Raw genomic sequence first — 15,250 nt, 5'->3', positions numbered from 1 at the left:
CGTGGTACGTACACTCAACATACGTCCTGCCTGGCGCAAACACTTGAATCTCGCGATGCGAAAGAGCTCCCTGATGCCGTCGTAAACCCTCCTGGGCCCTGCACTGACTCTGGTCCCAACGCCCGACATATCAACATGCGGGTCAACAGGCAACATACTGCATTCTAGGGTTCAACTATCCAGACCGCTACCATGGGACAAGGTTTCTCACTCACCACACTTTCGGCTGGCACCGCCAACATCGATGTACCAGAGCTGGCTGACTTGCAATATGAGAAATCATTGGGCGCGGCTCGGTTTATGAAAGCTGTGCGGGCACGACACAAAGATGGCCTTGTTGTGGCACGTGTGGTGATGAAGCCCTACGCGCAGTTCAACTTTGAGACCTATGCAAGGAAATTACTTCGTGAGTGACTCTAGATGTATTCATCCTAGGCCATGACTGATCTCGGCATAGGCGAACGCAAGGCATTAGCTGAAGTGCCGAATGCTCTGCCCTACCATCGCATCATTGAAACAGCTGCCTGTGGGTACCTTGTCCGTCAGTACATCCACAGTTCCTTGTACGACAGACTAAGCACACGTCCGTTTCTCGAAGAGATCGAGAAGAAGTGGCTTTCTTTCCAACTGCTGTCCACCATACGAGATTGTCATGCCAAGAACATCTATCACGGCGATATTAAGACAGAGAACATCCTGGTAACGTCCTGGAATTGGCTATATTTGACCGACTTTTCTGCTGCATACAAGCCTGCTCATGTTCCCGAAGACAATCCGGCAGATTTCTCATTCTATTTCGATCTTTCTGGGCGGCGTACGTGCTACTTAGCTCCCGAACGATTTCTAGCCTCTGGCCAGCAACCAGAAGGAGAAGGAAATGTGAATTGGGCGATGGACGTCTTCAGTGTAGGCTGTGTCATTGCAGAACTGTTCCTCGAAGCGCCTATCTTTTCTCTGAGCCAGCTGTTTAAGTATCGACAGGGCGAGTACAATCCGGAACATTCACATCTGGGGAAAATACAGGATTCTCACATACGAGAGCTTATAATGCACATGATTCAAGTCGATCCAAACTCCAGGATGACGGCCGAAGACTATCTGACACACTGGAGAGGAAAGGTGTTCCCGGATTATTTCTATGGATTCCTTCAGCAGTACATGTTCTCGATAACTGACCCGTCATCGGGACGGAAGCCAGTCACGACAAGCTCTGAGCACCTCGGAGAACCTGATGAGCGGATCGACCAGGTGTACAATGATTACGATAAGATCTCCCATCTACTTTCAAGTAGTGAGGGAAAAGAACCCGTCAAGCCACAGCACTCAACACCCAAGCCAAATGCAAAGTTATTCCCGTTGCATATCGACATCCCCAACTACCAACATCAAGCCTCGCCCACGCGGAGTCTTACACAGGACGACGGTAATTTGGTGTTCCTAACTATTGTCGTATCGTGCATGCGAGGGACAGCTCGTGCATCTGCTCGCGTCCGCGGATTGGAGCTCTTGCTGGCTTTCTCAGAGCGCTTGACCGACGAGGCGAAGTTGGATCGTGTAATACCTTACGTGGCACAGTTGCTCACCGATAAGTCTGAGCAAGTCAGGATCACTGCATTAAGGTCACTTACACAGATTCTTGCGATGGTCCAGGTGGTATCTCCAATCAATGCCTACATCTTTCCGGAATATGTTCTACCCCGACTGGAGTCATATCTTCCTGGTTCCTCTTCCGCAACAAATTCTCTGGTTCGAATGCAGTATGCCTTGTGCATAGGAACGCTTGCGACTACCGCTGCTAGATATTTGGACATGATACAGGCGTTACGAGCAGATGGGGCCCTTCCTGCTACCGATCCGGAAGCCGAAGATAGTCTGTCCACCTCCGCACACCGTAATCGCTTTGATGCCGATCGTCAAAACCTACTCGATGCATTTGAGAAGCACACAAAGGCTCTTTTGACGGACTCTGCAGCATCCGTCCGCCGCGCTATGCTCCGATCTGTTTCTGATCTCTGTGTTTTTTTTGGGAGTCCACGCGCAAATGATGTGGTGCTGAGCCATCTCAACACATATTTGAACGATCCTGACTGGATGTTGAAATGTGGGTTCTTTGAAGCAATAGTGGGTGTAGCTGTCTTCGTCGGAGGTGCTAGCTTGGAGGGCTACATCCTTCCGCTTATGGTTCAGGCTTTGACAGACCCGGAGGAATTTGTTGTAGAGAAGGTCATACGTGCTCTTTCTTCGATGGCAGAGCTTGGCCTATTCCAAAGGTCCAAGACCTGGGAGCTGGTCGACATCGTTGCACGGCTTACAATGCACCCTAACCCCTGGATTCGAGAAGCGGCCGCGCAATTCATATCAACCGCATCCAAGTATCTCTCGATTGCGGACACACACAGCATTTTGATCAACCTCATCAGGCCATATTTGAAGGTTGTGCCGTCAGAGTTCTCACAAACGCGCATTCTCGAATCCCTCAGGAAGCCAATGTCTAGATTGCTCATGGAAATGGCCTCAAATTGGGCCGTTCAGGCCCAGAAAGGGCTCTTCTGGACTGCTGCAAGACAACAGCAGACATTCACTTTCGGATCTACAGAAGATATTCTTCCTGCTATCTCAGGCCGTGAGCTGGATTCCAAAGTGCTTCAGAGGATGCAGAAAAACGCAGAAGATGAGACCTGGTTACAGAAGCTTCGCAATGCAGGAATGACCGCTGAGAATGACTTCAAACTTGTTGCTCTGCGAGAGTTCATCTGGCGCGTCGTGCACCGGCGACGGTCTGACAGCCTCGCTTCAAGTCCTACTAAGTTCAACAACATTGTAACGCTGAAAGATCTTGGGATTCAAGCTCTTACTGTCATATTCGACGAGAACGTACAGCAGACTATCAACGAAGATCGAATGATTAGTGGCCGACCGGATGGCATTGATCGACCTCGTACACTACAGGATGCGTTGCTGGATGCTTCCACAACGGAGGTTGACGCTCTCACATCTCGAATGCCTCATGTTCAGGGCCAAGCCGAGCGCTTAGCGCGGGAAGAGGGCGGCGGGCGACGGATTGCAATCCCGCCTCGCTCCATACCTGCAATTCAAGGGAAAGGGTCCCCATCTTCCGAAGCTGATGTCCGAAGAAGCTCTCTACAGATACCCAGCAGCAGTTCCCCTACCCATTCCCATATTGGATCGTTCAGTCTAGGCGACCATACACACAGTTTGCAACATCGCAATAGTGCATTGAGCTTATTAAGCAAGAAAGAGAACAAAGCTCTCCCAGAGATTGGGACTACTTCCGCAAATGCATTTGGGAAAGTCGATGCGGCGCATGTGCGCGAATCATCTCGATCTCGCCAGCCGTTGTCGCCACTTGCAGTCGAAAAGCCTCAAAGAAGCACTTCTCAGGTGCGATTCAAGAATGCGCACAACTACACTGGCAATGATCCGGCAATCCTGAAGCTTCTCGATTCTATGCTTCTTGAGCGCTTCCCCTCGAGTGAGATCGAGTTTGGTCCCCACATCCAGCCGCCACTCAGGAAGCCGCCCATCCGTTACAAAGACGCTCGTCAATCAGCACCAGGTGTTCCATGGAGACCTGAGGGTGCTTTAGTCGCAACATTCGGTGAGCATACCGCCGCCGTTACTCGTGTCTTAGTGTCACCAGATCAAGGTTTCTTCATAAGCGGATCTGATGATGGCACCGTCAAGATTTGGGACACCTCGCGGCTTGAGCGAAACATCACCCGACGATCACGGCAGACGTACAAGCTTGGGGATGATGTCAGGGTTACAAGTCTGGTCTTTGTGGAGGGAAGCTACTCTTTTGTGGCCACTGGTAGTGACGGCAGTGTTCATGTCGTGCGAGTCGACTACGTCCATGGGCCAGAAGGGACTGCCAAATTCGGTAGACCGCGTCTCCTTCGCGAGTACCAGCTTTCTAAAGGCGATCAAGCGGTATGGTCTGAGCACTACACTGAGGACAGTAAGTCTGTGCTACTTCTTGCCACAAACACCTCGAAACTTGTGGCACTCGACCTGAAGACAATGAACGAGCTGTTTGTGCTAAAGAACCCGCTGAACCATGGTACACCGACCTGTTTCTGTGTGGACAAGAAAGCGCATTGGCTGTTGTTGGGAACATCACATGGGGTGCTCGATCTCTGGGATCTTCGTTTTAAGCTACGTCTCAAAGCTTGGGTCTACAGTGGCGCTTCACCCGTACACCGACTCCTCCTTGTTCCAGTGCCAGGAAGAATGCAGAAGCAACGGCTATACATTGCTGGTGGTAGTGGACAGGGTGAAGTAACCATGTGGGATTGGGAGAAGCACATATGCGAACGTGTGTATCGTATTGGCGGCGGCAAAGAGACGGGGTTAAAGAACACTCTCCTTACCGATCTTGACGAGGAGAAACCAGGCGGCATGCTTGGTCGTTTTGCGACTGCACTGGAGCCTACTGCAAATCAGAGCGCAGACCGCGGTATCCGTGCGCTTGCTGTGCACACGCAGGCCGTAGACGAAAAGGGCGATGCGAAACACACATTCATTTTGACAGCAGGTCCGGACTGGAAGATTCGGTACTGGGATACATACAAACCGGAAGCCTCGATGATAGTCAGTGGTTTGGAGGCTGACGAAGCGAAGCCTCAGTTTGCCGTCAGTCAGCCAGGCGTTGAAACCACTGTGATAACTGAGCTTTCGTCGCAGCCTCAACCACAGGCTTTAAGCGGGAGAGAGAGTAAGAGCTCATCTTCCAGTAAGAAGCCGGCACCGAAATCGTCGAGGACTGGGTTGATCTCGCAACAACAGCAGCAACTTCTCAAGTCGCATTTAGACAAGATCATGGATGTAGCTTTGGTCGAGCAACCGTATGGCATGGTCATCTCTGCGGATCGGTCGGGCATCATCTACATGTTCATGTAGATGCTAGAATGTATAAAGATTACCGTACCTTTTGGATTCCAGTTTACAACGTGCCTGCATGCCCATCAGTAAAATGGATGCCGCTTTTTTTTTACACAAATCAGCCTTAGTGATTACTCTTTCATATTTGTCTTCGCGTAAGCTGCCTCCGTCAATCAATCATGTTTGCGTGGCAGACAAGATTCTTGCAAGCCAGGTAGAGCCAGCAAACACATCGAGGTGATCTCAGGTAGTTTTCAGACTTGAGCTTCGTGTGGCAAAATGCCATTGTCTCATTTATGTGTTACAAAAGCGTCACCATGCGTCCAAGTCCTATTTCTTCGACAAAGCCTTTGCGCTTTGTACCTCGTCGTCCTTTTCCAAGATGTGAGGCAGCGGCCCAACGGGGGTGATGGCAAAGGGGTTGATCTGACCGTGACTCTTCGTGTAGTGGTTACGAATATGCTCGAACTCGGTTGTCTCACCAAAAGCCTTGGGGTAATCCCAGTAAAGGTGCCTGACCCAGCGGTGGAGATGTGGGTATCCTGAGCGGACTATACCTTTGTTAGCTCGTTTGGAACGACGTTTCGAAGCAATATTCACTTACTGTCACGGATGTTGCACTTGAAGTGCTGTACGTAGACAGGATCAAAGCGGATGATTGTTGTGAAAAGACGCACATCTGCTTCCGTAACGTGCGGAGATGAAAGCAGGTATGGTGTCGACGAATCGGCGAGAGCCTTCTCAATACGATCCAGAGATTTGAAAAGTGTGGTAACGTTCTTCGTGTACGCGTCCTCGGTGCTATCCATATTAGCATGCGCGGAACTCCATCATGACCAGGAAGAACTTACGTCGCGAAGCCAGACTTGTACACACCATTATTGATGTCATTGTAAACCCAGTCATTTATCTCATCAATCTCCTTTTGAAGATTCTTTGGAAACAGGTCCACCTTCTTGTACTCATCTGCAATCAGGTCATCAAACTCGGTGTAGAGCATGCGAATGATTTCACTGCTCTCATTGCTGACAATGCGCTTCTGCTTCTTGTCATACAGGGTCGGTACTGTGAAACGTCCCTCGTAGTCCGGGTTCTGCTCAAAATAGATGTCGCGTAGATGGGTGTAATCCTTGTGCAGAGGATCCGGCGTAGCGTTCTCACCAGGCAGCTTCTCGTCCGGTGTAGCGAAACGCCAACCCTTTGCACCCATGTGCCAGTGAACGCTGGTGAAGGTGATGATGTCTTGTAGGCCTTTGAGGTTACGAACAATCAAGGTGCGGTGGGCCCAGGGACACGCATATGAGACGTAGAGGTGGTAGCGGTCCTTCTCAGCAGGGAATTCCGCGCCCGGCTTGTTTTCGATGAAGGAGCGGAAGACGGATTGTTGGCGTTTGAATTCTCCTGACTTGTCCTTTGGGTCTACCCAATTGAGAATGGAGTCTTTCTTGTCCATGGCCAACGAACTTGCAGTGAGGGAAAAAGCGCGGTTTGATGTGACGGTTTTGGCGTGATTGAATGAGAGTCCTAGTCGCGTGATGGCAGAGAGCATAGAAAGTGTACAATGTGTCTTGCAGGCAATCGTGGCATTCATCTGGAAACGAGTGTTTATATATTGTCGATGTCATTGAAGCTCGAAGCTCCACTAGCGCAACTGCTTTCGTCACAGCTCTTGCCCCTCCACGGTGTTACTCAGCATTGGAAAGCTTGACTAACCGCGAATGGCGTCGCATCTGACAAAGCCATTACCAAGTAAATCTTTCCGCGCTTTGCAACATGGCTGCACGTGCGGGGTTATCCCGGTGACTTGTGAATGATGGATTATCATGCCATACCCTTGACATTTCTGGGTATCTACCTGTTCTGAAAAAAAACGACACACTATCTTGTGCCCACTCCGTTGCGCCGGGAACATGCAGTGCTCTTTTTTAGCCTGGGGCCGGTGGGTTCAAAGTAGCGTGGTGCCTACATGGCCCAAAGTCTGCTTTGTAACATCATCTCTGACCTGTCCAACCTTCTTCGCTGAGTCTAGAATAGCGCCTTCGATCGCCTTCAGCGCCTCGACTAATTCGCGGCGCTGATCGCGAGGCGCACTTCGGCTGCCCGTTAGTTGCTGTGCCTTCTCCAATGTGCCGGCCTCCATAGTGCGTAAATGGCCTTCGATTTCGCGGATCTGTCGCTGGTACACATCGAGGGTGCGGCCGAGGTCGCCTGTGCGGCGATTGAAGTAGCCCATCAAGTCGACAGGTTTGGTCGGATCGTCTTCATCCAGAGCAGCGCTTGCTGGGGGTTTCGCACTTGAGGCGGTTAGGTTGGTGCCATTCCTGTAGTGGAACTGTGCTGGCAGTCGTTGATTCTCAATGGCTCGGAAACTCAACGTCGCGTCTGCAGCGTCCTTCTTGACAAGCTCCCGCAGGTAGGCAATGTTGGCAGAATCGTTGTCTATGCCGACTTCGACGGTGGAAAGGCAGTCCTCAACGTAGGCAACGTCAGGGGCGATAGTCGCAATCTCGGCTTCACTGTTGGGAAGGGTTTCGCGGATCTGGTTGCAATACCCAATTTTGCGCTGAATGCCCTCGTCGAAGGCCTGTATCTGCTGTTGAAGTTCCGGAGCCAGGTCGTTGAAGCGGGTTGTTCCCCGTATGCTCTCTAGGCCGATGTTGACTGCCTGTGTGCTGCCGCCCATCTGGCCGCCTCCCAGTGTTGAGCCGCCAAGCGCGCCCGGCCTCGCGGGAGGGTTCATGGCGCCGCCGAAGAGGGAGTTGTTCTGCTGTGGCGGGGCCTGCTGCGTTGTGCCAAAGAGCGAGGGCGCCGTGGTCGGCTGGCTCTGCTGGGTGTTGGTGTTCCCCCACAGGGACGGAGCGGAGGTCGGTTGCGTGGATGCGCCGCTGGACGATACGGTTAGCTTCCTTCTGGGACGACGCGTGGATGCACGTACAAGAGCGACGGCTTCGCCTGCTGTGCGCCGCCAAACAAGCCGGCGGCCGGGGCCGGTGCGGGCTGTGTGCTGGCTCCCAATGCGCCGCCGAAGAGACCGCCGGTGGCCGGGGCGGGCTGCGCTGTCGAGGAGCCGAAGAGACCTCCGGCCGGGGGCGCGGCAGCGGCAGGCTTGTTCATGCTGCCGAAGAGACCTCCAGATGCTGGCTGAGAGGCGGCGGGCTGGGCTGGGGTGGAACCGAAGAGGCCGCCGCCGCTGGCAGGTTGGGAGGTTGCCGTGGCAGAGGCATTGTTTCCACTGGACATGGTCAGAAAGCGAGCGGGTGCAGCGCGCGAGGCGGGGAGCCATACAAGAGACCGCCGCCCGTGTTGATGCTCAGCGAGTTGGAGCGCCCAAAGCCGGCCATGGTGTCGCGCCTCGACTTTCTGTCGCCGGCGACCGGGGATGCAGCAACTGCAGACGCTGGCCGGGTGCGCGGTGCGTGTGTGGGCGGAGGCGGATGGCTGCGCCTGGTGGTGGCCGGGTCGCAGTCGTGTTGATGTTGATGGCGCGCAGCCGCGCAACAAAGTGCGACCTCCGCGCAAGCTCCAAGCTGCCGCCGGCGCACGGGCGCATCAGCCATGCCTCGCAATGCAAGTCGCGTCTCTGCCCACACCACCCGCCGCAGCTCTGTGCCAGCGCGCAATCCTGCCGCCCCCCCCGTGCCCGCCCTGCACAACGCGCCGCCATCGCCGCCCGCCCCCCGCCGCTGCACGCCGCACACGCACTCGCACACTCGCACCCGAACCGTCGCGCACAATGGACGAAGAGGACGACGATCTCTACGGCCCGTCCGAGCCAGCCACCGAGGCCAAGAAGGAGCCCAAGAAGGACGAGGCGGCCTCGAGCGACGACGAGCCCATGGACGAGGGCGCAGACTCGGGCGACGACGACGACAGCGACTCGGTACGCGCTCCAGGCCGCACGAGCTGCAGTGGGCTGACAAGACCGCAGGACCTCGAGTTTATCATCGACAAGCCGGCAACCGCGCCCAAGCCCGTAGCGTGTGTGGAACGCGGCCCCCCGAGCATTTGTCTGTGCTGACCACTCCTCAGCGCCTCACAGCCGGCCGAGTCCAAGGCCATAAAGATCGAGGCCCCGCCCCAGTCCACGTCCACACCGCAGCCGCCGTCGGCCCAACAAGCGCGACCGGCCCCCGGCACTGCCCCCCAGGTCTCGCAGATATCAGGCCAGGCCTATCCAGCCCTGCACACCTCCAACGTCGACGTGAACGCGAACCCCACATATCCTCCCCTCAGCAAGCCGCTGCTCCAAGTAGACCTCGACGCCGATCTTGCCGAGGAGCACAAGCTCTGGCGTCGCCCGGGCGAAGACTACTCCGACTACTTCAACTATGGCTTTGACGAATTCACATGGGAGACGTACAGGCTCAAGCAGCAGCAGATGAGCCAGACAATACAACAGCAGAAGCAGGAAATGGCCCAGATGCAACAGATGATGTCTGGAGGCATGCCAGGCATGCCGCCCATGCCTGGCGCTGGGCCGACCCCAGGCGCCCCGCAAGGCCCTGGCGGCATGAACGGCATGGGTGGCATGCCGCCGGGAGGCATGGACGAAAGCCAGATGCAGATGATGATGCAGCAGATGGCCAGCAGCGGCATGGATCCGAGCCAGATGGACTTTGCCACCTTTATGCAGATGGCTGGCGGTGGCATGGGTGGGCCTGGTGGGCCAGGAGGCTTTGGAGGCGGCGGACAACAAGGGGGAGCTTTCCAGCAAGGGCATCAGGGTGGTGGTGGGAGAGGCGGCAGAGGAAGGGGAAGAGGCTGGTGATGGAGCCTAGAGCCTAGGGCCTAGGGCTATGATACTGTTTGGCGCCTCACGCATGGGATTACGATACCAAAGAAGCTTCTTCGCAGATGAATGGCAAGACTCACGGAACATGACTGGATTTGAACAGGCTCGTCCTATCATTTAATTGGACGTCTCATTCCGATCCTTCATTTCAGCTTCAGCTCCGTATTCTTGATTCATCCACCCAGGTTCCAGCTCATGCAGCATGGTACTGGAGGAGCTTGTGCCAACGCCCTTGTTGGTCGAGACACCACTCTCGTCTGCTCTCGTCTGCTTTATTCATCTCCTCTCCTCTCCTTTCCTTTCCTTCTCCTCTGTGCGATAGCAGACAGCTTTGAAGCTGCGGCTTCGGCTGTTTCTACTGCTGCTGCGCTCATATCGTGTCTCGCGATTGCAGAATCACACTTCACGACTCCATTGCTGTTCCGCCCGCTAAGATATGGGCAGGAATCCTGCCCTCTGCAAAGTCTTTCTCCAGCTTCGCCATCTCAGCCAGACTGCTAGCTGCCTGAATAGCAGCGCGCATCCTGCTCTTCTCGTCGTCTGTATAGATGCGGTCCTTGTTGTACGAAGAGTCGGCGCCATTTGTGATTGGCGCGACGAAGCCCGTCGATTTCACACCCATGATCTTGCTGGCCAATTCAGTTGGCTCGTCTGACGTACCAAACAGCTCCTCTGCCTTCTTGCGCTCTACATCTTTAACCTTGGCAAAATCCAGATATCGTATAGTAGGACATCGCCAAATCACCCAGTATCGGTAATTCTGCGCCATATCAGTATGATACTACATGCGCTCCAGCGGCGCAAGGGTACCTACCTCCTTAGACGCTACTGGGTTGCCGATGACGCACAAGAACACGAGTTTCTTGAAACCGCCGAGCGGATCAAGATCAGCGAGCTCTGTAAGGCGATTCTTTGTAAGGACCAAAGTCTGCAGGTTTGGAATGCTTGTAGATAGGTTTGGCTGGATGTTCGAGATGCGGTTTTGTCCGAGGAACAGCGTGCGGAGGCGGGGTTGGAGCGGAAAGTTACCGAGCTGCGCGATATCGTTGTCGGTCAGGTCGATTGCGTCGTTGTTCTGTGAGCTCTTAGCGTGTGTACAACTTGCTCTCTGACGCTGAACTCACTCGTGCGGCGCCCATGTTCTCTACGGCAGAGATCTTATGTCCTACATATACAGATATTGATATCAATTCAGCTCGCAAGTGTAGTATCTGCCCTTTTCAACGCACCTCGAAGATCGAGCTCACGCTCCGTGAGACAGTTGATGAAAGAAAGGGAACTATTGATCAGGTCTGTTGTCAACCTCATGATGGCGGTTGCAGGGTGCTATTTGACCACGAGGATATAGCTTAGATGGTCGGAGAGCCGCGTAGTGGCTGCGTGTTGGAGTCTGTCAAAGTGCAAGTTTGGCGCGGAGGTCGCGATCAACACAAATTCCCGAGGTCACGACTGCCAAGGTTTCCTCCTCTAGCGCGGCCCACTTCAGCCCTACAGGCTCCGGCCCCTCCACCTCTTCCCAGCTGGTACGACGCCTCTGCGCTGAGTTGCGAACAACATCAGCGTGCTCCTACAATACACAATACCTGCATCGCACAAGGAACGCAATATGTCACAAGACTTGCAACCACTCTCTTGAACATTGCGCGGTCATAACAAATGATATTGATACGGCTCTTTCATACGCATTCCCAGGAACAGTATTCTCCTGAATACCATCGGCCTTGTACATGCATCGCTAGAACGCAGGAAAAGAAATCAGGTCGTCTATTCATACACGTTGTCCACCCACCGGTTCTTCACTCCACTTCGGACAACCACCTTCTGACTCCTTCTTTGAGCGAGGAGTCAGTATATGTTCTCTGATTTACCGTCCTCATACTCTTCTCTCCTCCACCTTGTCCGTCTTTTTCGCCACTCCTCTCTGCCGTGACGTTCCTTACTACGGTCTCCAGGGCATCGAAAATCACTCCCTTGCAGTCTGTCTGCGGAACTTCAACATGAGTTTCGCTTGCCATGCCCGTAACGTCCGACTCTGCTCTGGTATTTCTTCGTCCACGTCGAGAAGACGAGCGTGAGGACTGAGTGGAGTTGGCACGTGTCGTGTCACCAGAGCGCGCGAGTATGCGATCAATTCCTTCGATGAGCACGGCGTCAAAGTCCATGATAGCCTCTTCATCAAACTTTTCCGCGAGATGGACTTCCGTCGGCATTGGAGCCACAGAGCTTGATGTATATGGATTGCCGTATTGCGAGCGACCGGGCGGCATGCCTGCCACACCGGGCGTGAGCGCTGTTGGCAGGTATGTTGGAGCAGGAATAAGACGGACAAGGCGGCGCAGGCTGAGGCGTTTGATGGTGAACGTACGAGTGTCGGCTACGAGGGCGGAGCAGACATCGACCCAGCGTTCCAGAGGTCCTGTCTCCACAGATGGTGTTGTGGCAGAGGTGATTGGTGTCGGCTCAGCTGACATGGCGCGTTTGATGTCCCGCTCAAGGGATGCATAGGGCTTGATTGCTTGAATGGCAAAGTCAGGGTGGAATTGTGAGAGCCAACCCGCTGCGTTGACAGGTTGTTCGGGCTCTTGGAATGGCAAAGACAGCACGGAGGATTCGCCAAAACTGGAGCCGTGTTGGCTGCCAACCGAACCTGCACCTCCGAAGATAGGTGACTGGAGAGGCGAGCCGAAAGCAGGAAGTGCGATGTCAACATCTATCACGCCATCCTTCTCATTGACAGACAATTTGAGCTGCGAGTCATAAGTCTTGGGCCGTTCGGGGATGGGTCGTGCTGCCGAGGCAGGGATACCGCTTGATGTATTGATGGGATAAGTTTCGGAAATCGCCTGTGTGGCGGAGGTTGCGCTGGTTCCAGGCGTGTCGAATGCTTCTCCGTCCTCGAATACACTATCATCCACGGAGAGCTCCTGCACCATTTGCTCGAGTTGAGATCGTGGGCGCTCCTGCCCTCGGAATCCAACGCCATCATCTGTGGTCTGGAGGTAGCTGCTGCCATCCGTAGATGAGTCGCGCCTTCCTCCATTCCAAAAGTTCATGAAGCCACTCCAACGGCTGTTGTTGCTTGAGTCATTGCTTGCCAAGCTGGTTTGTCCTGTCCCGCTTCTTTGCAACGTGTTGATGAGATTTGTTGATGCTAAACTGTCGCTGCTCTCTGGTCTGTATTCGGCTATCGACCCGTCGGGCCTTGTCCTGGGCAATGTGAAGTGCGCGATTGGTATGGCGCTCTGCGGTGCAGCAGTTGAGGGGGAAATAATGCTGCTCATGTTGGGTCCAGCACCCTCAGTCATGGAAGGGAGTACAAGACTTGTGCGGACTGAGTGCGTTGAAGACCGTCGAGAATACGTCGGAGGCCGTGTGGGATCGGGAGCTTGAAGGACTGCCGACGCGGATCGATGATGCGAAGCACTGGCCGACGATGCATCTGCTTTGTTGAACGCGGGTGGCTGCACTGTTATGTTAGTCATACTCTGCTTCTCTCGCGGCCGCCTGTTAATCTGACGCCGCAGTGACTGCTTCCTCGATGGAGGCATGTTGGTCGGGGGGGACTGTGAGTAGGCGCGATGCGAAGCAGATGTGCTTGGGCGCACTATGTTGATGGCATCGCCAATCACAGGTGCATTTGGAGGCAAGAAAGCGGCAAGAAGGTAGATAAGCCTTCTTGCTGCCATCTTGTCAGGGGACACGATGACAGTGCGATTTGATATGACAATGTTTTCTCCAGCGGCAGCCTTTTGTTGTTCTCGGTGGCGCTTGCGAGCCCATCTAGGTCCCAACATGTGAAGCCACTCGGTGTGATTCCCGAGGAAGGCTGTGAGCAGATTGAAGAAGAAGAAGTTCTGCTCCCGCTTCCCAGCCCATCGACCGAGCCATCTTGCTTCCTCACGCCAGACACCCCATTTGCCTTGGCCTGTCATGACGCGGGGTATGCGCATGCCACTGATGACTCGGTTGCCGGTTATTTCTGCAGCCACTTGAATCTCTTTGTCCAGCATCAGTGCATTGGACTGTAGCCGCAAAGGGGGTCTGCGGCCAGGCTGTGGTAGACTCTCCCGAGCACTTGTGCGAGAGGTGGTTCGGCGATGTTGGGGATGCTCGGGCGGTGACATGGCAGCTGGGGCTTTGAAGTGGGCGGAGATGCGCTCCTGGACGACATGCTGCAGGCTTGTAAGAGCACGCATGATGACGTCCCAGTGCTGGCCGACGACGTCGACGCGATCGTCGACGTGGCTGCTCAGCGCCGACGAGACGAGCGAATCAGCCCCGAGGTTCGAGTCGATGAAGGCCCAGCCTGCACGGCGGTCCGAGTCGAGGGAGGAGGCGAGCGAGTCCTGGCCCGGCGCCGAAGTTGACAGGTGGGCGGGGGTCTTGGGAGGCGGGCGCGTGGCCGGAGACTGTGCGATTGGCAGGTGCAGGATGATGGTGATGGCGTACATGGGCGTCTTGCGCGGCTGGCTCAGGTGGGTCGGCTTCTGGGAGGCTGGCTTCGCGACAGCGTGTGGGAAGGGAAAGCCGCCGTCGGGGGGCGGGGCGGCCGGGGAGTTCGTGGGGGTGCGGACGGCGGCGCTGTCGTCGGGACTCGGGACAGAGAACATGCGGGTGATGAAGATGGTGCGGCGCTTCGGTTCCTTGGGCGCAGTATCGCTCGCGTGGGCGCGGGGCAGGTCGGCGGGCAGGGCCGCCGGGGCGAAGGCGGTGGGCAGGTTGGCGGGGGTGAAGGACTTGGCCAGGTTGCTGCGCCTGCGGAAGCCGTCGCCGCGGCCGAGCGAGCCGGGCACGTCGGGGCCCAGCACGGGCGGGTCGGGCTTGGACTCGAGCGGCACAATGTGCATCTTGTTCGAGTTGCCGCGGTAGGTCATGCTGGTGCTGCCGAACATGCAGTCGAGGCAGGTGGCGACCAGGTCGGCGGCCTCGCGGGCGCGGGCCTGGGCCTGGGCGTGCTGGTGGGCGTGCTCGTCGATGTTGGGCATGGACGAGATGGAGGCGCCGCGCGTGCGGGTGCGCGTGAAGCCGCCCACTGTCGGCGAGCGCGGCGTCGGGTCGGCGGCGAGCGAGGTGCGGCGGGCGTGCAGGGCGGGCGGCGCAGGGCCGGCGCTGCTGCTGCTGCTGCTGCCGCCGCCAAAGGCGCGGGCGCGCGGGTGGGTGGGCGACTCGGCGCGCGGCGGGCCCGGCTTGCTGTCGAACAGCACCGTCTTGGCCATGTGGGCGAAGTCATCCTGGGCGATGATGATGCGCACGTCGCGCGGGAACTCGAGGTCGATCTCGGGCAGCGGGCCGTCGTGGGCGCTGGCCAGCGGCGCGGCGGGCAGCGGGTACGGCTGGCGGTCGTGGGCGAGGCGGCCGTCGGCGGCGAGGCGGCTGTCGGGGTACAGCAGATGGCGCGTGTGCGACTCCTCGGTGTGCGAGGGCAGCGCGGGCGCGGGCGCGCTGCTGGCGGCGCTGCTGGCCTTGCGCCCGGCGAAGAACTGTCCCAGCATCAGAGGCGGCCGTCGTCCACGGCGCGCGGGCAGGCACAGGGCGGGGAGGCACAGGGCGGGGGGG

General features: G+C 56.1%; 5 protein-coding genes across 5 annotated transcripts; 2 read left to right on the top strand and 3 right to left on the bottom strand.

The window, feature by feature from the left end:
• Positions 1-2: 2 nt before the first annotated feature.
• Positions 3-4,920, top strand: C7974DRAFT_443869 (uncharacterized protein; the record flags this gene model as incomplete). The annotated part of the gene is made up of 2 exons (XM_046145475.1): positions 3-406; positions 458-4,920. Exons 1-2 carry the CDS (start codon positions 193-195, stop codon positions 4,918-4,920), a joined length of 4,677 nt encoding a protein of 1,558 aa, XP_045992043.1. The 5' UTR covers positions 3-192.
• A 312-nt stretch (positions 4,921-5,232) lies between these two features.
• C7974DRAFT_321097 (uncharacterized protein) lies at positions 5,233-8,243 on the bottom strand (the record flags this gene model as incomplete). The annotated part of the gene is made up of 6 exons (XM_046138785.1): positions 5,233-5,453; positions 5,507-5,703; positions 5,754-6,313; positions 6,893-7,787; positions 7,838-8,134; positions 8,188-8,243. 6 exons carry the CDS (start codon positions 8,241-8,243, stop codon positions 5,233-5,235), a joined length of 2,226 nt encoding a protein of 741 aa, XP_045992042.1.
• A 392-nt stretch (positions 8,244-8,635) lies between these two features.
• C7974DRAFT_417707 (pre-mRNA polyadenylation factor fip1) lies at positions 8,636-9,670 on the top strand (the record flags this gene model as incomplete). Its single annotated transcript, XM_046144100.1, has 3 exons — positions 8,636-8,782; positions 8,831-8,880; positions 8,932-9,670. The coding sequence occupies 3 exons, from the start codon at positions 8,636-8,638 to the stop codon at positions 9,668-9,670; spliced, it is 936 nt and encodes a 311-aa protein (XP_045992041.1).
• Positions 9,671-9,859: 189 nt separating this feature from the next.
• C7974DRAFT_67369 (U2 small nuclear ribonucleoprotein A) lies at positions 9,860-11,246 on the bottom strand. The gene is made up of 4 exons (XM_046147062.1): positions 10,924-11,246; positions 10,819-10,859; positions 10,509-10,769; positions 9,860-10,454 (listed from the first exon to the last, which is right to left on the bottom strand). Exons 1-4 carry the CDS (start codon positions 11,000-11,002, stop codon positions 10,098-10,100), a joined length of 738 nt encoding a protein of 245 aa, XP_045992040.1. The 5' UTR covers positions 11,003-11,246; the 3' UTR covers positions 9,860-10,097.
• C7974DRAFT_404136 (uncharacterized protein) lies at positions 11,171-14,338 on the bottom strand. The gene has a single exon (XM_046142918.1). The coding sequence runs from the start codon at positions 14,302-14,304 to the stop codon at positions 11,491-11,493; it is 2,814 nt and encodes a 937-aa protein (XP_045992039.1). The 5' UTR covers positions 14,305-14,338; the 3' UTR covers positions 11,171-11,490.
• Positions 14,339-15,250: the final 912 nt, after the last annotated feature.

The sequence above is a fragment of the Boeremia exigua genome (genome assembly GCF_020726555.1).
Source record: "Boeremia exigua strain MPI-SDFR-AT-0100 chromosome Unknown C7974scaffold_13, whole genome shotgun sequence".
NCBI lineage: Eukaryota > Fungi > Ascomycota > Dothideomycetes > Pleosporales > Didymellaceae > Boeremia > Boeremia exigua.
Note: the sequence above shows the minus strand (reverse complement) of the source record. Positions and strands in the feature narration are given on the sequence as shown.